General features: G+C 44.6%; 1 protein-coding gene across 4 annotated transcripts in view; it reads left to right on the top strand.

The window, feature by feature from the left end:
• The first annotated feature begins 4,008 nt into the window (after nt 1-4,008).
• RSPO2 (R-spondin 2) overlaps nt 4,009-25,148 on the top strand; it is a 125,570-nt gene continuing 104,430 nt past the window's right edge. For all 4 annotated transcript variants that reach the window (XM_063131059.1, XM_063131056.1, XM_063131055.1 and 1 more), the window contains exon 1: nt 4,009-4,114. In XM_063131059.1, coding sequence (XP_062987129.1) covers nt 4,021-4,114 — 94 coding nt within the window. In that variant the 5' untranslated portion in view covers nt 4,009-4,020. The remainder of the gene's footprint in view (nt 4,115-25,148) is intronic.

Here is a 25,148-nt window from a genome sequence, read left to right as displayed (position 1 = left end):
TTTTCTAGTCTGCTTGACGCTATGCCCTCTTTGATGTACAAAGCATAGAAGAGAAATTCATTTATGAACAAGTTGAAAAGCATTGCTCCCAATACACATCTCTGTGGGACCCGACTGTTCATATCCCTCTATTGGGAGAATTTACCATTTATTTCTATTCTCTGCTTTCTACTCCCCCAAATACTTTGTACCTCATTGTATTTCTTTTGTGCAAGTTTGTGTTCTTTTTTGTTCTCCTTGTTTGGGCAAAACTTCCATTTTTCCAAAGGAAGCCTTCTTTTCTCTAATAACTTTCTTGGCACTACTCGTTAGCTATGCTGGTGGCCTCATGGACTTGGTGCTCCTTTTCCTAACCTGTGGTATACATACTAGCTGAGCTTCTATGTGGTTTTGAGTAACCTCCACACTCAAATCTTTTAATCTTTTGAAAGATTTAACTCTCTTGACTCCCCCTTTCAACTTCCTTTTTACCAGTTCCCTCATTTCAGAGAAGTATCAGAGGCAGTAAGCCTATATAAACCAGTTGCTGGGAAACATGGGAACATTCAGATCAGGGACTGACAAGCAGGACACAAGTGCAACAGCACCCTCCCACCCATGCTCCCCAGCAACTGGTATACATAGGCCTGTGGAACCCACTGTGGACCATCCTCCTCCGGCCATGCAGAATCTATGGATGTCCAGATATATATTTTTTCTTTCCTAAAATTTATGCAAACTGGTTAGCAGAAAAATACATAAGTTTCTGCTGAGATATATACCATGATGGAAAATATATGAGGGAAAAGTCAAATGGAATGGGGACAATACATTAAATGTTATGTACAAACATAAATTATGTAAATTGTTGCAAACTTTCTTATGGAATTATTTGCATATTTTTGTGCAAAACAAGGAGGGGAATCAAATTTGTCTGTGAATGAACTCCAGAATGAATGCCACCACACAATCCATGAAGCAGAACGGATTTCACAAAATCCGGACATCACTAGTAGTTCATGCTGAGCTTGGTAGATAATGCTGTCTCAATATCTACCAATCTCAGTGTTCCTTCTGCACAGGCAGGGCAGGAGGGAGAAAGCACTAAGAAGAGTGATCCCAGGATCAGCAGGAAACACTGGTGCTCAAAGGATTTACAGCCCCCAAATACGTAAGTGGCCCCACTTCAAATGTCACAACAAAGCGGGAGCAGGCAAACTGGTCCTCGCTGCCTGTCTGCTTCCTCTGCAGCTGAGCGGAGCTAAACAACCATGGGTTACAACTTTGGGCTGTCTCTCTCCAAACAACCCAAAATACCAGGTTTGCAAGCCACAATCAACAATCCAGGGATTGGATGTCCCTCGGTTGCTCTGCCCGGCTGCAGAGGGCAGATCAGGCGGCTACCCGCTCCTGCGCCATTCACCCACGGGGTGTTTTTGCTTGTTTGGTTTTAAACCTGGTTTGTCATACATGTGAGTTGTGGGTCAAAACATCGGAAAGGCTACAAGTTGCCCCTCCTGCTCTCCGGACCACAAGATGGCACAGATGGTGGCTTTTTGGCTATATAAGGATCCACACAATTCTCTGTTAGTTTATGATTGCAATTATTCAGCAGGGAAGAAAACCCGTTCTGCCCATGCTCAGATGCACCCTCTTTTAGTATCACTTCACATGTTTCAGGGTTGGTTCAAGTTCAGCACAGTTGTGTCACGGGTGCCAGCAAATGCCAAACAAACACCTCCACCCCACCACAGGCCTATGAGTGGATTGTAATCGCTTCCAATGCTCTGGTTTGCTTGTTATCAGCAGTGATGCTTTCTCAAGAAAGGCTCAGAAGATGCTTAGTCCAAGAACTTACTTTAAATGCTGGGCTCAGTCCTGGACCTATAGGAAGTTAATTCATAATGAGTCAGACCCTTATAACTCATGTCTCCTCCGCCTATCAGCAGCTCAGGCAGAGCTCTTCTTTGTCATCTGCTACCCCGCAGCCTTTAAATGGAGATGCCAGCGACCAAACCTGGGGTCCAAAACATCCAGCGGCCTAGAAAGTATCTAGGGGTGTGCAGGCGCTTCTCTGGCCTTTAAGAGCTGCGCGACAGGCAGAAATACCATCGGTCAAGCCAAGCAGGTGCAGGGAAGGGAGGTGAGTTTTTGAACTTCTGCCAATCACTCACACATTTCCCGAAAAGTCCAGAAGCCCAATCGCTAAGCCAGGAATGACCTTCCAGATTTTTGGGGCCTACAATTCCCATGATCCCTCGCCATTGGCTATCCTGGCTAGGGCCGAGGGGAGTTGTAGGCTTAAACAAACCAACCAACCTTCTGGAAGGCTACCACTTGCCTAACCCTGCTGCAAACTGACCCCGAGGCGGCGGCGGCGGCGGCGGCGGCGGCAGGGAAGCAGCCGCGGGGTTTCTGCCGGCGGCGAGTTGCGTGGAGCACAGCGCCACCTACTTACCGCGCTGCCTCGGGGAACGGAATCGCCCGGAGCGAGACTGGCAGAAGGGGTGGATTTGCGCACCTCGGCGAGCTCGTATAAGAGAACTAGCGGGAAAGAAGGAGCCGGCAGCTTGTCGAGGAGCCAACTGGAGGGGAACGCCACTCGCCCTCTTTCCCCGCAGCTGCACCAGGTGGGCAGGTCCGGCGGGCTCCCTGGAAGAGCGCGCGGGGGCGAAGGCGAGTCCCCGGCGCGCGTTAGCAGCGGCCCCCAAACTTCGCTGCCGGGCGGCCCACGTGTTTCCAGCCTCCTGCTGGTTCGCGGAGGCGAGGCGCTCGCCTGACCCGCCGCCGCCGCCGGGGGAAGCGAAAGAGCCGGCGGGCTGCATGAAACGGGGCCGCTCCGCCGCCCGCTCTTTGGGGAGCGAACTCCGAGCGGCTCTGGGCTGTTCGCGCTTGGCGAGCGCAGGGAGCCGCGGTTGCGCCCCCGGGACCCCGCTTCCCAAGGAGCGTTCTCTTTGGCTCGGCAATGCCGCAGCCTTTGCACGCCCGCTATTCGCAGCGGCTCTCGGGGGTTTCAGGGCGAGCTCGGATGCCGGTGGAGGCGCCGCTTTGAACTGGAGGAGGTAGGACCGGGAGGGAGATTTTCAGGAAATCCTCATGTTTGACGGCGCCATCCTCTAACGCGCGTTCCGTGGCGAGCAAGCTCCCTCCTCATTACGACCCACGGGCCTGAGCCCACCCCGCGCCCCACGTGCGTGGGGTCGGCTGCAGCGCCGAGCGCGCTTTCCCGGGACGGAGCCCCTGCTGAAGGCTGCGCGGCTTGCTTGCGAGGGGACGCGCGTAGGATCGGGTCGCGCGTGGCTCTCCTCGGGCGAACATCTCTGGGATCCGGCTGTACGTTGCCGCTGCCTCCAGAGAGCCTGGATCGGAGTGGGTGGGACCGGGGGCGGGGGGACACACGCGAAATGAAAGCTCCCATCCCGGGCACGCCGTAAATACGCCGGCGAACTCGGTCTCGTTGCCTGCAGCGTGACCTTGGGACGGCTCGGCCCACGAGACATTGGATCGAGACCCATGAAGAGTAGTGGCGCCGGTGCAGCCGGCTCCCCCCACGCGAGTTTACTCGGAAGGAAAGGGCCCCGAGGTGGAGGACGCTTCCTCCCAGAGGGCGCGCGTGAGGGACTGTGTAACCTAGCTTTGAGCGTGCCTACTCGGAAGTAAGCCCCGCAGAGTTCAATGAGACTTACTCCCAGGTAAGCGAGTGTAGGGTTGCAGACGTAAAACGGCCGGTGTGCTCCGTGTGCGGGTGTGTGAATTCCGCGCTTCTCTCTTCCAGATCGGCGGAGATGCTCGAAGTTGCCGGGACTTTGCAAGATCTGCGAAGGGGCCCGGCGGGCGTGTGAGTGGCAACCGGCCGGCAGGCTCTGCTGCTGCTGCTGCAGCCGCCGCCGCCGCCGCCGCGCGCACCGCCCTCTCTCTGCTTGTCACTTCGCCTCCTCCAAGGGAGGGAGGCTCGGAACTCCCCGGCGCCGCTATCGGCGATTGACCCCCCGGACTCGCCTTTTGCTGCTGCTCTGAGTCCCCCCAGCCCGGACCCGAAGGATGCAGTTTCGCCTGTTCTCCTTTGCCTTGATCATCCTGAACTGTATGGATTACAGTCACTGCCAAGGCGGCCGGTGGAGACGCAGCAAGAGAGGTGAGTCGCGCGTCAGACCATCCCTAGGTTTCCAGCTAGCTCTCCATTCTCCCTTGGCATATTGTCTGTCTGTGTGTCTGTCTGTCTCCCTCCTTCTCTCCGCCCCACTCTGCCGGCCGGCTAACCTTGCCTTTGCACTTGGTGCCGGGGTTTTGTGGCCTCGATCCTGCCTACTTGGAAAAAGTAGGGGGCACCTCCTTGTAAATGCCCTTTGAGGCTTTATGGATTACTAGTGTATGTGGGAGTTGATAGGATTATTGTAGCCCCCCCCCCCTTACATGCTTGTTCGGAAGTGCCGTGCATTCTCCATGGGGGGGGGGAGATGCTTTTTTCCTCTAACCTCCCCCCCCACCATATACTCCATTAAAAATGCCCTTAAGGTCTTCCTTCTCTAATTCTGATGTCCCAACCCTAATTACCAGCATTCATAAATCCATCCATAGGATCAGGCATACTGATACAGCCTGATCCTATGCAGTTTTACACAGAAGCAAGTTCAAGGGGCTTTTGTACCCGAGTGAGTGTTCACAGGATCATAGCTAAAAGAGTGGGATCCGGGGATTGCAATTTGATTGATTACTCCTGGATGCTCTATGTAGTTGTAACTACAATCAAAGTGGGCTAAAAAGTTGTGAAATAATCATCCCCCCTTCCCTTTCGTCCATATCTAATGTTTTAATCTCTGCTGGTAATTGTGTCTGTGGAACTATGGGGTGATAAGGATTCCAACTGAATTTAGGTGAAGTACAGGATGTGACCTTTTGTGGGTAGAATGTGCATGGGCCGAGCAGAGGAAATTTGAGCTAATTGCAGATAATAATTTTGCTCTAGGTGTCCCCCCCCTTCTAGGCTGGTCTTTCTGGGGCACTGGCAAAGGTCAACGTCAATGAGAGTCATTGGATACAATTTCTTTTTGAAACGTTTGTGTGTGCGAGTGTTAAAGGTATGAAAGTCAGAGAGTTTATAGGGCAGTAGATCTCTTTCCAGAATATATGAAGAGTGCATCCCGTGTACTGGACGTAAGGTTGTCTTATTCCCATACATTTTTGTTTGAAAGTCCCATGCATTTCAATGGGGCTTGCTTCTGAGTAAGCGTACAGAAAATCGAAATCTTAGTGTTTGGCTTTAGTCAAATGTACGGAACTAAGAGTGGCAGTAAATCCTCTAAGAAAGGCAGTAAAGGTGGTTGTCACTGATTTACATGCTCACACAACCAAATGCTCTTTACTTTGAGGACTACTCTCTGCTGTGCTTCCCTGGCTTTTCTTTTTTAAAGTGTACTTTGTAATTTTCTGTTAAAGTTTGGGAGGAATTTTCACCCATTCACCTAGGGAGAAGGAAGATAGCACTCGGTTGGTTGATCCCAAGTTCTCTGCATCAAAATTCACCCTGCTTTGGTATTACTGTTATGACCAGCTGAAGAACCAACTTCTGCTGTTGCTTGAACCTACGTTATGGCCAGTCAATAGTTTGGTTGCTCAAAGAAGATGGTTGTCACAGCTGAGTAAAGGCATGTTGGCATGAATTAGAGATCTCCTCCTAATACCCTGATGGTCTGTTTCTCTCCCCTCCCTGCCTCTTTCTTTGCTATGACTGATACAGGTATTGGCCAGGAGATGTAGAAAGTTTCCTTCTGGGGAAAACTTGGCAGTTTGGGTCCAGGAAATCACTCCTCTTCCAAAACCAGTTGAACAGCAACCCCTATTTCCCTCCTCCTCCTCTCCCCCCCACCCCGGTGTTCTACTGTTCTACTGCTTGACACATTCACTCAGACTATTGGGTTTGTTACTTAACCACACTTGTAAAGGAGCCTGCTAAAGGTACACTGGGCATCTGTGGTACATTAACAGACAGAAAAGGAAAGCAACAACAATTAGGAACTTTTTTGTGTTGTTCTGTTGAGACATTCAACGGGGTGAGGCAGGGAGAGAAAAGAACCCTTGACTTATGCATGCTTTCTGTTTTTACGTTTCTTTGTTTGCAAGTCTTTTTCATGGGAGGATGCGTTTTCTGTCCTTGCATTGGGGGGCACTTGCATCTCATCACAGGAAAGATGCGCCGGCCCACATGTTGCGTGTTACAAAGAAGTGTGGAACAGGAAGTATAAGCTGCTTCTACTTCCTGTTCTCCTTCCACATGTTCAAGTATCCGCCCGCGTTAATCGGAATGGTGTGGGTGCATTTGTGATGTGGATGTGGTGCATGAGCTGTCTGAGTCTCTTAAAGCTTCAGTGTGATCCTGTAATAATAGTACTTTTAGGTTGCAACCCTATACATAGCTTCCTGGAAGTAAATCTCATTGAATTCGGTGAGACCTCTAAGGTAACGTGACCAGGATTAATAATGTGGTGCTGATAGTTCTAGGATGCCAAAAGGTTGATACTCCAACTTTTGCTGTAAATTACTTGTTCAGTTGGTGAGGTGGTTTGTTCGTAATCAGCTTTTTGGTAGAGCATGCCTATTTTTTATCTAGATGAGGCCAGTCTTCTCTGTGGGCCCGTTCAGAAGGCAACTTAAACCATGGTTTTAACCATGGTGGTTAAGCCAGAAAGTTAGGCCGTGTTAAGAAGACACCTTAAATTATGGCTTTAACCACGGTGAATAAGGCTTTTTGCTTATTTACCATGGTTAAAGCCGTGGTGTAAGGTGTCTTTTGAACGGGGTCTGCATCTTTTAGTTTCCTTGATCTTCTGTTTGCTGTGCTGATTCTTTGGCTCTTAGAGTTGGTTAAAAGTGTCACACTCTTTCTGACCTTGGCTTAATTTCTGACACCTGTCATTCTTGTCATGGGTATCACTGTCAGTAGCATGAGTTTAAACTATGAATTACTCACACTTATTGTATAGATGCTGATCAAGGGACTTTGACATTTTTTTCTTTTATGCTCTGAAGGGAAATGATGGTAGATTTGGTTTATGTAAATTCATCTCTATTGGGCTGATGAGTTGAAGGCCATCCCTTCAGCTTGATTACCTTCTGGCCTCATGTTCATGTTTGGGTAGGGCTTTGATTCCTTAACAGTTCTTGTTGTCTTTCTGTAGGTTTGAGGGCAAGCCATGATACCCAGTTTCAGGTCTTGGGTAGGGATGTATGAGAACATTGTTTCAGTTCATTAAACATCAGAAGCTGCCCTGTCCACACCCCCTGAACACAAGCAAAGCTCATATTCCCTACCTTGTGATTGCACTCAAAACATGCCTTTATTTGAAAATTATTGTTGTTGCTATTATTATTTATTATTGCATTTATATCCCACCTTTTTTTACTTTTACAATGACCCCAAAGTGGCTTACATAATTCTCCTTCTCTTTATTTTATCCTCACAACAACCCTATAAGCTAGGTTGAGCAGAGAATCAGTGATTGGCCCAAAGTCACCCAGTGAGCTTCCATGGCTGAGTGGGGACTAGAATGCATACCTAAATGTGTACTTTCCCCATCTAAACAACAACAAACCTCTCATTCAGCAATGGGAATGAAGTGGACTAGCTTTGAGATGGAGCTTGGAGAACCTGGATGAGCTCTAGCCTCAGTACTTCTGCCATCCCTAGTCTTTGCCATCTCTTCATTAACGGTTTTATCTCAAGGTACATGCATGGGATATGTTGCCTTTATCTAAAGGGGAAAGGAGCGATTGCCTTCATACCCTGCAATGCGCTGTCGTGCACCAGTTTTTTTGGGGGGAAACCTTCCACCTGAAGATTACCTGTGGACTCAGCTACGCAGAAGAAGTCATGTCCTACATAGGGCAGTACCCAACGGTGTCATTCTGCAAATTCAAATCGCGCTAGCAGAGCTGGGACAAAACATTCTGTTGCAGAAGCAGTTGACCATTATGCTTGTGCAATCGGTTGCACAACACCATTGTACTATCCGTTGTGTAACCCTGTTGTGCAACCGCCCTTATGCAAACATAACTTTAGTTGGCTTTTCCTCTCGAACATAGCTCAAAACCTAGTTTCCATGACATCATTTGCGCTAACGGAACAACATACTTGGGCAGTGCCCATAGTTAGGATGACCATATGAAAAGGAGGACAGGGCTCCTGTATCTTTAACAGTTGTATTGAAAAGGGAATTTCAGCAGGTGTCATTTGTGTATATGGGAACCTGGTGAACTTTCCTCTTCCTCACAACAGCTAAAGCTGCAGGTGCCCTGCCCTCTTTTGAATCTGGTCAGTCTAGTATAGCTCCTGCACCTTTAATTGTTGTGATGAAGAGGGAATTTCACCAGGTTCTCCATATATACAAATGACACCTGCTGAAATTCCCTTTTCTATGCAACTGTTAAAGATACAGGAGCCCTGTCCTCCTTTTCATATGGTCACCCTCCCATAGTTCCCCCATGCTGGTAGGTGCTTCGGGAACATAGCAGGTAAAATAAAATGGGCCAGAATTGCTGCTTGAAGGCCTAGTAGAACCCGGTCTGCTGCTGCTTCCTCTCCTTGGCTAGCTTTAGAGTATCTGCACAACGTTTGCGCTTGACCAAGTAAATCATGCCTAGCAGAATAATGACAATACCATGGAAGGTGTCATAAGCACCGTTCTCCTATAATTGCATTACTCAGCAGCGTGATGAGCAGAGATTTGGTTTAATAAGGATAATATGCATAGCTGCCGTCTAATCTTAAGGCACGATCATGTTAACGTCTTAATGTTTTTCTGTCAGCAAAAAGCTGTAGCTGATAGGACCACTGAAGTGTTATTACAGCACTCGTGTGGACAAAGCGGTGTACTACACCTTTTTGTGTGTGCTTGTCTTTGAAGAGCATTGTAAAACAATAGAAATATCTCCCTTTCCTCTTCTCTCTAAAAACACCCATTTGAATTGGTTTTTGTATGTAGTCCGCTCTTCTCCTTCTTCTTACATGCTTGCCAAGTTTTGTAGAGCAGTCGTCAAACCAGGTTGTACTTTTACCAAAGCTTCATAAATTAGGGTGACCATATGAAAGGGAGGATAGGGCTCCTGTTTCTTTAACTGTGGTGCTGAAGAGGAAATTTCAGCAGATGTCATTTGTATATATGGGGAATCTGGGGAAATTTTCTCTTCATCACAACAGTTAAAGCTGCAGGTGCCCTGCCCTCTTTTGAATCTGGTCACTCTATTATAGCTGCTGCAGCTTTAACTGTGGTGATGAAGAGGAAATTTCCCCAGGTTCTCCATATATACAAATGACACCTGCTGAAATTCCCTTTTCTATGCAACTGTTAAAGATACAGGAGCCCTGTCCTCCTTTTCATATGGTCACCCTACATAAATATACACCAGCTGAAACTGTTCAGGTGTGTGTTCACCTTGCATTGTGATGAAGTCATAATAAAGCTGCAATGGAAAAGTAGAGTTTGCTTTAGGAACCTATGAACTCCATAGATTTTTCATCTTGGAAGTTCTCCCCCTCTGTTTTCCAGCAAATGGCATTCAGGATTTTATTTAATAGTAAGTGGCTAATCTCCCCCCCCCACCTCTTTTTCTTAGTGACTAGTCAAACTCTCTGGGTTGACAAAAAAGCCATAGTGTGTCTTTAATTAAAAGTAGAACTCTAGACCCCCAGGCTAGACAGTGAAGGGTGATAGTAATGTTTTTTGCTTTTTACAAAGATGGCTTAAGAACTAGCAGGAGAACTGAAATGAATAGAGATCTAACCCATGTTGTGTGAATTATCCCCCTATTCTCTCCCTGTTCTCCTCCGCCCTAGGTAGCTTTTTTTTTAAAAAAAATCCCCATAAGCTGGTTTTAATTGATCCCATGTTCCCTGGTTGATCTTAGGCTAGTGATTGTGCTTCTGGGACAACTGACTTGCCCAAAAGAGATTGAATCCAATTTAGCTCCTTGTTGGACATTCAGCTATTGGGTAAATAGAATTGGTGTTGACAGTTGACTTATTGAAGTTAGTCTGCGCTGTCACTCTTGGGCTTTTCTTGTGGTCCGCGGAAATGCAACGAGTTCAGCTAATTTTAAAGAAAAGTGAATGAGGATGTTCATGGCTAATCTGTGCATATAGCTGAGGTTATAAGCAATGTTTACAGTGCAGTGCCAAAACGTGGGATTAAAACTCCTGTAACAATTCCTCTTACACTCATAGATGCACGTACACACACACACACCATCTGCAAATAATCAGGCACGCACTGTGGGGTACTGGCAGCTAGAACCTCTCTGGCGTTCTGCTGTGTCTTATATGGGATCTCAGATGCTCCATAATATCACTTTCTTAATGAAATAAAATTCCTGGCATAGATCGACTCCTCTGTGGAGTCACATCCAGTTGAGAATGGCAAGCAAATCTATCATTTCTTTTGACTAATGGGTTTTAAAATACAGCTTTAAAAAAATCAGCAAAATGAAATGCGCATTCATATGTCTGTATCTAGTACAAGGCAGGATTTTAGTGGCTATTATCCTGGGAGGTTCTGGTGGCTCTATAATATAGAATTTCCACAAACAATCCAAATTGTTTCTTTCCCAAGCCCATGCACACTTGGGATTTCCTTGAATTTGTACAACATGTTGGGTCTCTGAGTGATTTGGGGTGAGGGTGGAGGTGGGGGTGGGGGAGGACAGTGCAAGCGGTGTTATGCGCAGCAGTGTGCAATAGGGTCCCAATGCTGCTTTGTACAAAGCAAAGCAGATTTGGGAGGAAGAAATTTAGAAAGCAGAAGCAAGGCCCAGAGAGAGAGAGAGAGAGAGAGAGAGAGAGAGAGGATGTCCTTGCAGGCTTTTTAGAAGGCCTTGAAAACATAGTATTTCACCGTGGCATTTTTGTGATAGGAGTATTGTAGTTGCTGCTGCTACCATTGTTGTTGCTGGTTTTATTGTTGGCTTTATTGTTTTGAATTGCTATTTTGTTGTGTTTAGGTTTTGTGTCGCTTTTAATATTTTAATTGTTCTTATGTACTTTATTGTTGGAGGCCGCCTTGTGAAGGCTTCTGCCCTGAAAGGCGCCCCAAAAATCTTATAAATAAATAAATAAATAACCCTCATGTGGCCACCCACTGCTCCAAGTTGTCTTTCATTCCGGCTCCTTCTCCACATCGTCCTCTTGGCAAGACTTGCTGGCTGGTTAATGCTGAGAGTTGTAAGAGTTCCTTTCTGTCTAAACATGGCAAAAGATTCTGCCCTAAATAAAACATACAGTTTCAAAATGTGTGCAAATACGCATTTGAAACCCTGTGGGCAGGGAATGGTAGGTGAGAGAATGGGTTAAGCACCCCCCCTCCTCCGGCAGTTCCTCACCCCTTCTTTCTAAATTACATCTTACCAAAGTGGTTTTCCCTTTAAAAAAGGACAGCAACACAGAAGTGTCAGAACACTCTTTTACCTATGGTAGATAGTTTCATAGATGCAGTCCAGCACACAGCACACTTTGATTGTTCAAAAGGCTTTAACGTACGCTTCTTTTTACGATACGTATAACAGTCCTGTGAGGTAGGCCGGTGCCATTTTCCTGCCTCAAGATTCATTTTTTGGACAGGTTAGTGACCAATACCTGTTTCCATCAGGAAAAAAAGACAGGGAAAATAAAACTGAAAACACATTGTCTCATAGTCAACTGCCATCCAGCAATCACAGAGCAAATATTTCTAGAGTTTCACTGTATCCTTCAAAACCGAAAAATAAGTTTGGCCTCCCTGCTTGTGACAAAATTGGTTCTTCTATTAAACAAATACTGCGTGACAATTAGGACCTCGAATGCCTTCCCACAACTTTTTCATGCTTGTTTAATGTGTCAACACTAGAGCTCTGTGGTGTTGGTGGTTTGGCTTTTAGAGTAAAAACTGGAATATGAGGAATACCTCATGGATCAGGGGGGTGCATAGAGAGCCATTTTAGTATTGGAAGTAACTTTTATTTAGTGTTGGTTTTTCACGGATCTACAGATACGGAAAAAGCAAAAACTGGTTACAGATGCGTACCCTTACCTGGGAACAACACTGTGGAACTTCTGGATAAACATGCATAGGATTGAGTTATTATGGAGCAACTCTGCTTTGTTTAATTACTTCTTGGTAAATAGGAGTAAAATGCCATTATATTCATTGAGACTTGGATTGTTCCCCCTTTTCTTTGGACTTGCTATGTTTTGTTCACTGTCTTTTTGGGAGCATTCGGATGACGTTGCTTATCAATCTGTTGCAGTCCAGTGTTTTTTGTGATGACCTGGGTTTTCTTCTCTCTTACAAACCTAACCTGTGGTTCATTGGTTCGTTCTTTCCATTACAAAATGCACCTGCAGCACAAGCTTACCTAGTACAGACAAGGCAAAGTACCCTTGGTGTTTTTAAGGGCTGCTGTGCTTCTTGACCCAAATTATTACTTTTTAATGAACATAGGTGGGGAAATTAGTGATGAATAACTTTTAATCTGTTATCACGCGAGGGCCTTGAGCAGCTTTCTCTTGATTTACTTAATGTCAGTTTCTGTTCCTGCAAGGGGGAGGCTTAATTACTGCTACTTCAATGATGATGATGATGATGCGTAATAGTTCACGTTTGCTATAAAAATCGGAAATAATGAGAGGACTCAGTAACTCCGCCCTTCCCTTTGTAGGGGCAGAAAATTATATTGGGGCAATTAAAAGGCATTATGCAAGGAGCAATGAATCTCTCCCTCCCCCCCACTTAATGGGAAATGGGATGAACCTACATGCAAGAAAATTTGAATAAACATTGCTAGCAATCTTTGCTGAATAGGATTTACTTCTGAGTAAACAGGATAGGCAGATTATGGCCATAGAGATGGGCACTGCAGGAAAATACAGTGCTGAGTTAAGTGCTTCTGAGGAAGCTCTGTTTTAATTTCACTTCTGCCTAACGTGAAACGGCAGTATGCAAGAGCCCCGAGCAACCGTACCCACCCTGAGAACACCCATGTCTTGAGATAACCTTTGCACCAGTGTAACGTCTCAAATAATTTTGCTGGCCTTGCAGGTAGGTGTGTCAGCACAGATCCCGGGTGCCAGAACGCACAGTACTTCTCCCTCCGACCCTCTTGCAAATATTTCAAAATGTATGTGGGTTGGAAGCCAGCAGACCAATTATGAGAGAAAAAAAGCCCTTCCTGATTTGAAACTCTGTTTTTTGATAGCACTTTTAAGGTGCTTGCTTTCCAAGGCTGTTAATGCACTGATGCCTTTTTGAGCTCTTAATGCATTCTTGGACGGGGGTCACCTGGCTATTCTTGCGTATTGCTGCAGCCCAGTGTTGTCCTTGGGGAATTTGTAGTCTTCTGATCAATGCCTCTGGCTGTAGCTGGATGGGTTCTTTTGAGGGCTTAGACATAAGTCTTAGTGTGCCCCCTATTGGATTGACACCTGCTAGGTGGGAGCCTGTGACCTTGGAGGCTTCGGGGTGACCTTTGCTGGGCCAGGCTGCCACTCCATCCTCCTTTTAATCATTTCTCCTCTAGATGGGCCTTTGAGCCTATCGAGAGGAGGCATGGAGGCAGGGGCAGGACTCAGAAACCGTAGGGTTTTCCCATCTCCAGGGTCCATAGAATTACTCTGCCCGAGACACTTTCCTCTGAGTAACTATCATGATACATTTTCCAACAGTATGACATGAAATCACAATGATTATATGTGTGTGTGTATGTGTGTGTATATACACACACATATACATATATATTAAAAAAGTAATGTTTTTAAAAATCCAACCGAGAACAAAGTATATTTCTAAAATGAATTGCTTGCAGAGACAGGAAGTGGTACTTTGAAGGACATCAGCCCTTTCGCTAAACAGAAGCGCCTGGGCTGGAAGTATTGGCACAGGTTGGGATGCAAAGGGCATTGCAGGAGGACGTCAAGTGTTTCCTTTCATGTGCTTGCCTCATTCACATATAAAGCCTTTATCAGTGCAGTCTTGTGCATATTTACTTGGAAGCAAATGCCACTGTGATCAATGGGTCTTCCTCCCAGTGCTCTTTCTGTCTTTAGCTATAAAAATTCTGGGTGTGGGTGCGCGGTGGACAGCTCGATGAAAAAGTCCACCCAGTGTGCGGCTGCTGGAAAGAAGGCAAATTCCATGTTAGGCATTATAAGAAAAGGAACTAAGAATAAAACGGCCTGTATCATACTGCCTTTATACAAATCTTTGGTGCGACCACACTTAGAATACCGTGTACAGTATTTACACCTAAAAAAAGGTATTGTTGAGCTGGAAAAAGTGCAGAAGAAGGCAACTCAAATGATCCAGGGGCTGGAGCATCTCCCCTATGAGGTAAGCTAACATCAAGTGGGATTGTTTAGCTTGGGAAAAATGAGGCTAAGGGGAGACACGATAGAGGTGTCCAAAATTATGCATGGTGTAGGGAATGTGGGTAGGAAGACATTTTTCTCCCTCTCTCAAAATACTAGGACCTGGGGTCATCCCATGAAGCTGATTGGTGGGCGATCCAGGACAAATAAGAGGAAGTAATTCTTCACACCGCACATAGTTAAATGATGGAATTCACCACTCCAAGATGTAGTGATGGCTACCAATTTGGATGGGGTTGGGTAAATTCCTGGAAGAGAAGACTATCAATGGCTACTAGCCCTGATGGTCATGTGCTACCTCCAATATCTGAGGCAGTAAGCCTGTGTGCACCAGTTGTTGGGGAACATGGGTGGGAAGATGCTATTTCACAGTGTCCTGCTTGTTCATCGCTGGCCGATGGCTGGTTGGCCACTGTGTGAACAGAGTGCTGGACTAGATGGACCCTTGGTCTGATCCGGCATGGCACTTCTTATCTTCTTACCCTCCCTTCCCTCCAGTGTACTTATCAATCTGCTACAGTGTCCAGGCTACTTATGCTGAGTCTAAGAATATAAGCTCTCCAGAGGACTTCCCTTAAGGTATTCACAATGCTTAGGTGTAGCCTCTTGACCCAATGATGAAACAGAACACCAAGCTTACAGATGAATGTAGGTTCAGATCCTAGTGAATAATATGATGTTAAGCCATGATTGCCCATTTCAAATGCAACAGGAAATGGTGGTTTACTTTAACCAGGATTGAAATGCCAAAGCCAGCAAATAAGGAGATGCCAGGTAGGAGTTTGTGCTTGAACCTTGCTTCAAAAACAAGGGACTACATATGAATCAGAACATTACATCTGAACTGGAAACGAAGGCAATGTGATAGAAGCATTGTCACCTGCAGTGTGTACACTTCTGCTGTTGACTCGATTCACATATTTTGCAGGTTTCTGTTATCTTTAATCCACTGGTAAAATAATCTATTTGCCTTTCAAGGGATTTTAAGCTGTTCCCACTAGCTTTCCTTGAGTATACGTCACACCTTTGGAGAGGTGATTCTTTTGTTATGACCATGCGTGAAGGCGTGAGAGTTACACTTTCTCTCCTGTCCCTATGGTCCCAAGGCCACCCAGACTTCCCTGCTGCTGTTTTCTTAATGTAACCAGAAACATGCATGTTAATTGCATGCAGACAATTATCATCGTGTTTAATTTGCCCCCAGAAATAGCATGCCAGTGGGAGCGTCAGGATTCCTCTACAATATTATTATTATTATTTATTTATTTATATAGCACCATCAATGTACATGGTGCTATACAGAGTAAAACAGTAAATAGCAACAACAGAACAACAGAGTAGACGAATATGGTCCTTGGCTTTTAGTGGTTTAGCAAACGAAACAAATGAATGCCTATAAAATAGGCAAGAAGAGTACTATCCTTTTATGGATGATTGGGACCCATTCATCTTATGAGTTGGCTAAGAAACTGAAGTCGCTGGTTTGAATCTTCTCCCTGCCTTTTACTCACATAGTGGCTACTCTCTCTGCCTCAGTTTCCCCTATCTGCAGTATAGGGGATAATACTGATTATCCTTACAGCAGGGATGTGTAACATGATCTGTGTGAGGTTCCTATCTCCGATTGCTGGGGAGTGCAGGCTTGCAGGGTTGTTGTAAGGATTAAAACTAGGGGCATCTCTATATTAAAGGGGAGTTGTGTCTCATTAGAAATAGACCATACAACACTACCAAAAACAGACTGAGGGCTTTTTAAGATTAAGGGGAAATCTTGTTACCTTACCGGTGCTTTGCATCCTGTTTCTCTTTCACAGTTGTAATGGGCTGAATTACACGGGCGGAAAGATGACCACATAGTCTATAAGTGAAAACTACTATTCCCCTTGATGCTTGAATGGGACACCGCCCTCTGGTGTGTGCTTTGTAGCACAACTTCAGCTACACATGTTAAGAAATCCTGCGATAATTCAGAAGAATCAGGTTATCAAGTTGTTTCTTTTGAATGGGATAACCAGCGAAGGCGCAGAAGACATGTAGGAGGTTGAAGACGTCATCTAAAGGACCTGCAAACTTCTGTGAATGGACAGTCACAAGCATGCCATATATTGCTGGTGCAGAGATGCGCTAGATGAGGCATGTGAAGTGCTCTGAGCACTAGAAAGCAGAATGAAAATGTTAAGTATTTATTTGGTCAACTCATATTGTAAATACCGAGCTATTGAATAGGTAGTTGTAACTTGGCAGGCTCTCCAGCTCATGGGCCAAATGTGTATCTCTAGGTATCTCAGTCTAGACACTGGACTCTTCCTAGGCTACACTCAAACACTGGGTGTAGATATTATTTATTCTTCCTGCTCTGTCCCTCAACTACGCAACTGATGGGGGAAATTTTGCACAAGTAGATGCAAATGTCTTTTTCTTTTCTTGAGGCGTATTGCACCAAGGGAACTGTTGCATCTGTAAATCTGCCCACTTTGACTATGTGTCCCACCTACTGTTGGAGTGCAAGAATGTCGACCTCAACAGAAGAAGAATCCCCAGCCCCTGGTATAAACAAATTTAAATCCCGTTATTAGGATTTGGGGACCCTATCTTTCTTACCATGGTCCAGATGTTATCTTTTTGGATGTTGCTTTTTCTTTCTTATAAAATTTGCTTGAAAATATTTTCATTTTTAAAAATAGTGAGTTTTTTTTTTAAAAAAATGATTAAGTGCATGTAGCATCGCTGCCCAATCTTAAAAAAGCATAATTTTATTTCTATCCAGGATGTTTATGCTGCCATTTCTGGTGCAACCTAACACACAGGGGCCATTTCATCAGCAAAGACCGCTTGGGAGTGTTGCTCGTTGGAGTGCTTGAAAGCAGTTAGGCTTTCTTTCTTCCCTTTTTAATCAGTGCAATGTTGAGTTCAGCTGGACATGGTATTCTCAAGGATGTTGAGATGACACAGGGCTGTGGTCTTTCTGTTGTGGGAAGGGTATACTGCTGAATTAGATGGAGATGCCACAACTCCCTCCTACTGTTAGAGATAATTGTTGATTTGAGTTTGGTTTGAGTTGTGTTCCTAATTTCAGGGGCGGCTTGTCAACTGTTCAAGGGGGAGGGGAAATCATGGCAGAGGGGTACCTAAAACGTTGTGACTGATTTAGTGGTTCTCCCTGTGGTTCTAGTTAAGCAACCTGAATATGTCCCTTTTGATGGAATGCAGTGTTTAGATACGACATTTGGGCAATAATTAGAACTCCATGTTTTAGGCAGAAACTGTAGTCAGATTCTCTCTCCCCCACCCTACAATGCAATAACTAAAGGCAAATGTCTGTGGCAGTTCATATTCATCACTTAAAATCAGCATGCCATAAAAACCATGCTAATTTGACACGGGATTGTTCTTGTGTTAAACAATAGTGTCTTGCTTCTCACTCCCCAAGTTGTTTTATGTATTTGTACACCGTCTTTAAACTCCCAAGGCAGTTTACACAAACTTAGAACAAAGTAGAAACCTTTAATAATACCCCAAAATATTTTTTTATTTGTTACATTCATATCTTGCTTTTTCCTCCAAGAAGTTCAAGGCAGCATGCATGCGTGACACTCCTCTTCATTTTGTCGTCACAACAAGCCTGTGAGCTAGATTAGACTTCGTGTCACTGGCCCTGTTCAGAAGACACCTTAAACCATGGTGGTTAAGGCTTTTTTTTAAACAAAAAACCACCATGGTTTAAGGTGTCTTCTGAACAGGGCCAGTGACTGGCTCAGAGTCACCCAATGAGCTTCATGGCTGAATGGGGACTTGAACCCGGGTGTCCCTAGTCTCATTCCAGTGCTCTAACCACTACACTAGATTGGCTCTCAATCTTAGCGAGACCATCTAAAATCAACAGTAATTTAAATAGGCTCATTTAAAATTCTGGGCCAACTTCAGATGAGTAGTAGGAGTAAAAGTAGAAGGGAACCACCTGCTCTTTAAAACCCATTTTAAAACACACAAGAAGGGTGCGAGGTGAATTTCCTCTGGGAGAACATTCCTCATTCATGGGGCCACCACCAAGAAGGCTGTTTCTTCTACCCACCAGCTTAATAAATCTTGCTGGCGAAACAGTGAGGCTGATCTTAATGGCTGGGCAGGCTCCTGTGGCTTCAGATGACTTGGTTCCAAGTGGTTTGTGGTTTTAAAGCCTTTAAAAAAAGGTCACAACTAGTTCTTGCACCTGGAACGTGACTGGTAATCAGTGCAGCCAATACTGAATTGGTGTTCTATGTTCTGATCAATCCTCTCCCGCCTCTTCAATGGAGTAGAAAGGCTAAGGCTGAAGTCTATTATGGGCATCATAGACAAGCTATCTACTTAGAAGCATTCACCATGTGGTCAGTTTATCCACTGCAATAAGTGCCTCTAACGTTATAGGGTGTTAGGATGGACCATAGTGCAGTGGTAGAATGCCTGCTTTGTGCACAGAAGGTTGCCGGTTCAATCCCTGAAATCTCCAGCATTAAGGCATGTCTCAAATATATTAAGTGGCTGGCAGTCCCACAGATCAGCCATGGAAAATGTGAAAATAGATTATTTGTTTAAACTTAGTGGTTCCCTTTTTAAAATTCTAATAATAAGTGGACAGGGTAGGTGCAGTTGGAGGGGGAGTGGAAGCATGATGCCATTTCATATTCATCTCTTCTGGTCCGCTCATATTTTAGGTCATCACTCTTTCAAAGCTTGACATGGTTACCTTTCTTGCCATGGAAGGTAATCTGTACCTCTTGTGATTACCGTTTTTCTTCTGGAGCTGAATGATAGGGTTTGTTGTTCAGAGAATGGAAGGCCATTTCAACGAGGCACAGTTGCCTCTGGTGTGTGCACTCTAACATCTTCTAAACAGGTTTTGCAGGATTTGGTGTTTCAAAAACCTGTGAAACCTGTTTTACCCAGTGGCAGTGGGATCAAACAATTGCTGTCCACTGGTCTGAAGATAAGCAAGTTTGGGGATGCTCAGTACCAGGATGGGACTGGGACTAGGAGACCCTTGAGTTCTATGATGGAAGAAAGGTTGCTTTATTTATTTAGAGATTTATCTTCCAGCGCTTTCTAGTGCTTTGTGCATGGTGGCTTACAGCAATTTAAAATCACAATATCATAACGAATGTAAACACATGAAAAAACAATCAAAATACAAGAGCAGAGACCACAGATAAAATATAACCTTTGCATTTGATGGCACACACTTTGCTGGCAATAAGTTTGCTGGAATAAAAATGTCTTTACCATCCAACAAAAGACAGCCAGAGCAAGGGGGAGGCATCTGGACTCCATAAGTTAAGGTGTTCCGCAATGTTGGTGCAGCCACTGAGAAGGCCCTGTCCCTTGTTGCCATTAAACCTGCTTCCACCCTTGGTGGGATATAGAGAAGGTAATCTTTGTCTAATTTTAGTGAATGGGCAAGGTGGTATGGGAGGAGGCGATACTCGTAATCATTGACTCAAGTCAGTAATCGTTGACTCAAGTCATTTAGGGCTTGAAAGATAATCACCAACACTTCGTGTTGTGCCCTGAAGCAAGTTGGCAACCAGTGCAGATGTTTCAGGATAAGTATAACATGATCCCGTGGGCGCACACACACCAAGCTCCTTACTGCTCTATTCTGGACCAACTGCAGCTGGACTTCCTAAACAATGACCCTGGGAAGTGGTTCTTCTGTCAAGTCACCATCAACATTCCTTTTTAAAAAGAGAGAGAGAGAGAGATTTTCTGTCTTCACTCTCCAGCAAGCTGAAGTTGGAATTCAAGCTCTCTTTTTATTCCCTTCCAAATGTCTTTCCATCAAATGTCTTGGAGAGGTGCGTGGTGGGAGCGAAGTAGCAGCTCACAACCTTTATTTGACTTATTGAAACACTAGCAGAGGAGCGAGTTCGCCATTCCCCACTTTTGGGTAGGGCACTGAAATGCAACCTTTCCCCAACCTGAATCCAGAGGCTGGCTGGATCTCGTGATGTTTTCTCTTAATACCTTTTACAAGCAGCCAGTAAGTGAAACTTACGGCATGTTCAGCCGGGTGTAATCTGAGGCTCTTTGGGTAAAATAACATTAGTCTGTGCTACTTAAACACACTCTGGAAAGATTAAGGAGGAAAGGAAGGAAAATATTTGAGGAGATCAACTGGATGTGGTCGAATACAAGAAATGTCACCTGAGATGGATTAGCATTTTGCCAAGGCTTGACTGGAATGGAAGTCCTTCATTTAGAGCTTTGTGTTCTTACCAGATCAGCTCCTGGTACTCTTTGCACTTTTTCTACCAGAATCCATACAATGAAAGAGTCCAGTAATTTACTAGGGTTCAGTGTCTCAGCAGCTGTAAAGTTAAAAAATTTTTTTTTTAAAAAAAAAAATCCTCCAGTTTAACATTCCTTTTCCTTATTAGCTGCAGCTGGCGCTTTCTAATTACAAAAGTCTTAACTTCTTTTTCATTTATTCTCGGTGGGTTTTATTCCACTTTGGAGCTAAAATATGTGTGCCCTCTCATTGTTTCACGTGAAGGTCCTACGTTTCAGCTTGGAGGTGTCTAGGAAATAATGAGATTGTTTGCACTTCAGTGTAAACCAAAAACTTCTTTTATCTCTGCTGTAACTGCATTTTGCTTGTATGCCAATAAAAAAACACTCCCCGCAGAATATTCACACTGTGCACAGGAGAGTTCCTGCACAACTATGGTGTTGCATGTTGTGTGGAGGGCTCCATGGAGTTTTCCGTTGCGTCGAGTTGACTTTTCCCACTGGCTACAGAGTTCCCTGCCAGAGTGGCGAAAGAAGCAAGTGACGCTCTTGGAGAGCCGCTGGGATTGGTTTTTTTTGCCACAATGGCTGATGGGATACTGTGGCATCACCAGCCTCTGTGACGTCTATTTTCAAACCTCTCCTTTGCTGCCACCACCCTACTATCTTCTAAAAGAATGACGGAATAATAAAACTTTTGTGTGTGAGTGTGTGTGTGTATTATCCACCTGAAGTAACACATTTGACACCATTCATACTGCTCACCATTATAACTCCCCCTCCCACTTACCATTTCCTGAAAATAAAAGAATTGGCCACAGCAAATCCCAACCTGAACCAAACACTTAAATATGCACATATAAACAATAACATAAATTATCACTTTGTCACAGAGGACCAGGGCAGGAGACAGGGTGGAGGAACTGTCAATCAAATGTTGCGATGGATTTTACTCAACTCTACCTCCTAAAAACTCAGCCGTTGCGTGGAGTTTTCACACTGAGTTGACTAACATATTGTCTGAACTGAGCCTAACTCACATGCCACCCTCCTGTTATAGTTTGATAAGGATGCTGAGAATTCTCTTTAAGAGGTTAATGCAACAAAACATGTCTGTGTATTCCTGTCCCCTGAGACCACAATTTGGCAGAAGGGAGATGAGAATTGTTGATGTATCTCTGCTGACTTGCAGTAGAATCATAGAGTTGGAAGGGATCTCGAAGATCATCTAGATCAGCTCTCTGTTCAATGCAGGCTTTGTTGAACAGGTACAGCATCCCTGACGGGGCCATCTAGCCTCTGCTTAAATACTTAAAGGGAAGGAGAACCCACCACTTTCCACCACTCTGTTCCACTGCTGAACAGCTTTCACTATTAGGAAGTGTCTCCTAATGTTCAGCCAAAATCTGCTTCCCTGTAGTTTCAACCCATTGGTAGAATAAATAAACAATTCTGCTCATCTTCTGCCTTTCAGATATTTGAAGACTGCTATCATGTCTATCATTAATCTTCTGTTTTCCAGACTGAACATTCCAAGTTCTTTCAATTGTTCCTCATTTGATTTGGTTTCCAGAGCCCTCACCATTCTGATTGCTCTTCTGTGGACATGCTCCAATGTGTCCATGCTCTTCTTAAAATGGAACACCCAGTACTGGACACAGTACTTCAAATGCAGCCTGATTAATGCAGACTAGAGCGATAGTATTATTTCTCATGGACGCTATGCTTCTGTTAATGGAGCCCAAGATTGCATTGGCTTTCTTAACTGCTGCGTTACAATGCTGGCTCATATTCAGTCTGTGACCCACTAAGGACCTTTTTATTCACTCAGTATTTTAACACTTAATTTTAACTTAAATTTAAATTTTACTGTTTTAACTCTGTATTTTAATCTTTGCTGTGTGGTTTTATCCTGGTTGCACTTTTTATATTGTATTTCGTAATTGTGTTTTTAACCTGTTGGATGTTTTTTATGGTTTTAATTTTTGTGAACCGCCCAGAGAGCTTCGGCTATTGGGCGGTATAAAAATGTAATAAATAAATAAATAAGGACACAATCCTATGAAGAGAGAATCCAATGCAGGGCGGCTGGAAAGCGGAGGTGATCTTTGCCACTTCTTTCAGCTGCCCTGGATATCCGCAGGATGGGCGGTTTTGCTTCGGAGGGGGAGGGGAAGAGGCTGGGACAGCCATGAGAAACATCTTTTCCCATTCCTGCACACTGCACACTGTTTCATAGAATCATAGAATCATAGAATCATAGAATAGCAGAGTTGGAAGGGGCCTACAAGGCCATCGAGTCCAACCCCCTGCTCAATGCAGGAATCCACCCTAAAGCATCCCTGACAGATGGTTGTCCAGCTGCCTCTTGAATGCCTCTAGCGTGGGAGAGCCCACAACCTCCCTAGGTAGCTGATTCCACTGTCGCACTGCTCTAACAGTCAGGAAGTTTTTCCTGATGTCCAGCCGGAATCTGGCTTCCTTTAACTTGAGCCCGTTATTCCGTGTCCTGCACTCTGGGAGAATCGAGAAGAGATCCTGGCCCTCCTCTGTGTGACAACCTTTTAAGTATTTGAAGAGTGCTATCATGTCTCCCCTCAATCTTCTCTTCTCCAGGCTAAACATGCCCAGTTCTTTCAGTCTCTCTTCATAGGGCTTTGTTTCTAGACCTCTGATCATCCTCGTTGCCCTCTTCTGAACACGCTCCAGCTTGTCTGCGTCCTTCTTGAATTGTGGAGCCCAGAACTGGACGCAATACTCTAGATGAGGCCTAACCAGGGCCGAATAGAGAGGAACCAGTACCTCACGTGATTTGGAAGCTATACTTCTATTAATGCAGCCCAAAATAGCATTTGCCTTTCTTGTTTCAAAGCATGGAGCTGTAGGCAGAATCGCTCTGGTTGCGAGAGTGCGGAAACAATCCTATGTCTCACCTGGATGCTCTCTGGGAGGGACATAGCATTGCTCCCTAAGACACCTAAGTCCTTTTCACATGTACTGCTGCCAGGGCAGGGTTCACCCCTCCTTTATTTATTTATGTATTTATTTATTGCATTTCTATACCGCCCATTAGCTGAAGCTCTCTGGGTAGTTTACTTTTGTATTTGGTTGTTTTTGGTACCTAAATGAAAGACTTTACATTTGTCTCATTTAAACCCCATCTTGTTAGGTTTGGTCCAGTGTTCCGTTAGCTTGGTCTGGGTTTCTAACTTCCATTGATGGATTATCCACAGGACAGCTTGTGGAGTGGGCAGGTAACCAGGAGTGGATTTTTGTCTAGAAGGAAGGACTGTGACTTTCACTCAGTTGTGGTACTCAAAACAAATTTCTGGTCTTGGAATTCTTTAATTCTAGGTTTTCCACCAGACTTCCGTTGTTGTTGGTTGTTGTTATTATTATTCATTAAACAAAAAACTTATGGTTTACAAAACAACGTTAAGGCTCTACAGTTTTCAACCAAGCACCAAAAAGCAGGGAAATTGGGAATTAAGGCTCACAAGCCTTAACGCCACATCCTCCCTAAGGAGGCAGAAAGTGCCAGTGAAATTCTGTGGGGTTCTGGAAAACTGATGACGAACAACTTAGGGCCACCTACTTCTCTTTTTTTGTTTAGAGCAGTCCTTCCCCAACCTGGTGCCCCCCAAAGGTGTTGGACTACAACTCCCATCATTGCAAGCCAGCATGGCTCTTCATATGTTGCACTAGTGTAGTCACTTTCCCCCCATCTTTTACATTGCATGTATGAACTGTTACAGATCTCGGGGCTACATGTAAGCAGGCAGTTTGCAAGATACTTAGGCAAACGACCTGACTGCTTCTCAAGTGGGTGGGTTATGTCTATCGCCAGTGTATCAACAAGGCCTGCTAATCCTCTTAGGTCATCATCATCATCATCATCCATGATGTCATTTACCTTACATTCTAACCAGTTCAGCTTTAAAAAAGCTAAGTACATTTTCTGAATCCAAACATACATCTTTTTTTTTTTTTAGGTTGATAATGCCTGAAATTCTTAGCCAACCTGTCTTCAGTAGTTAAGATTTCAGAGACAAATGAAGATTTGCTACATCAAACATAGTCTTGTTTGAATTTTCCTCTGATTTGGAAACGTACTGTAGAGTAAGATGGCCCATGTGAACTGTGCCCCTTCCAGCCTCTTAGCAGATAAGCGCCGCTTCGTATTTTATTAGAACAATTTGGCTCCTGATGTGAACTCAAGACTCATTAATCCTATAACGGAGGGGATAGAGTTGGAGAAATACAGGATGCAAATATGTTCCTCATTACGCACTCTAATACCAACCAGATATGGAGTGTGCAATTCTGTAATATGGTAGTCGGAATGTAGTAGGCAACTAGCTAATTGTTGACAAGGATCATCTGTTGTTCATTTTATTCTGGAGTCTAGGGCAGAAAATTCTTGAAGTTTGAGTGTTCGGTGTTGCTTACTGTTGCTTATCACCACTCGATCAACAGATATTAAAATGAGCGAAGACGTTGCCCTCGGGCCCAGCAGTAA

Source organism: Elgaria multicarinata, chromosome 7 (genome assembly GCF_023053635.1).
Source record: "Elgaria multicarinata webbii isolate HBS135686 ecotype San Diego chromosome 7, rElgMul1.1.pri, whole genome shotgun sequence".
In the NCBI taxonomy this organism is placed as follows: Eukaryota; Metazoa; Chordata; class Lepidosauria; order Squamata; family Anguidae; genus Elgaria; species Elgaria multicarinata.
This window is presented reverse-complemented; position numbering and strand designations above follow the sequence as displayed.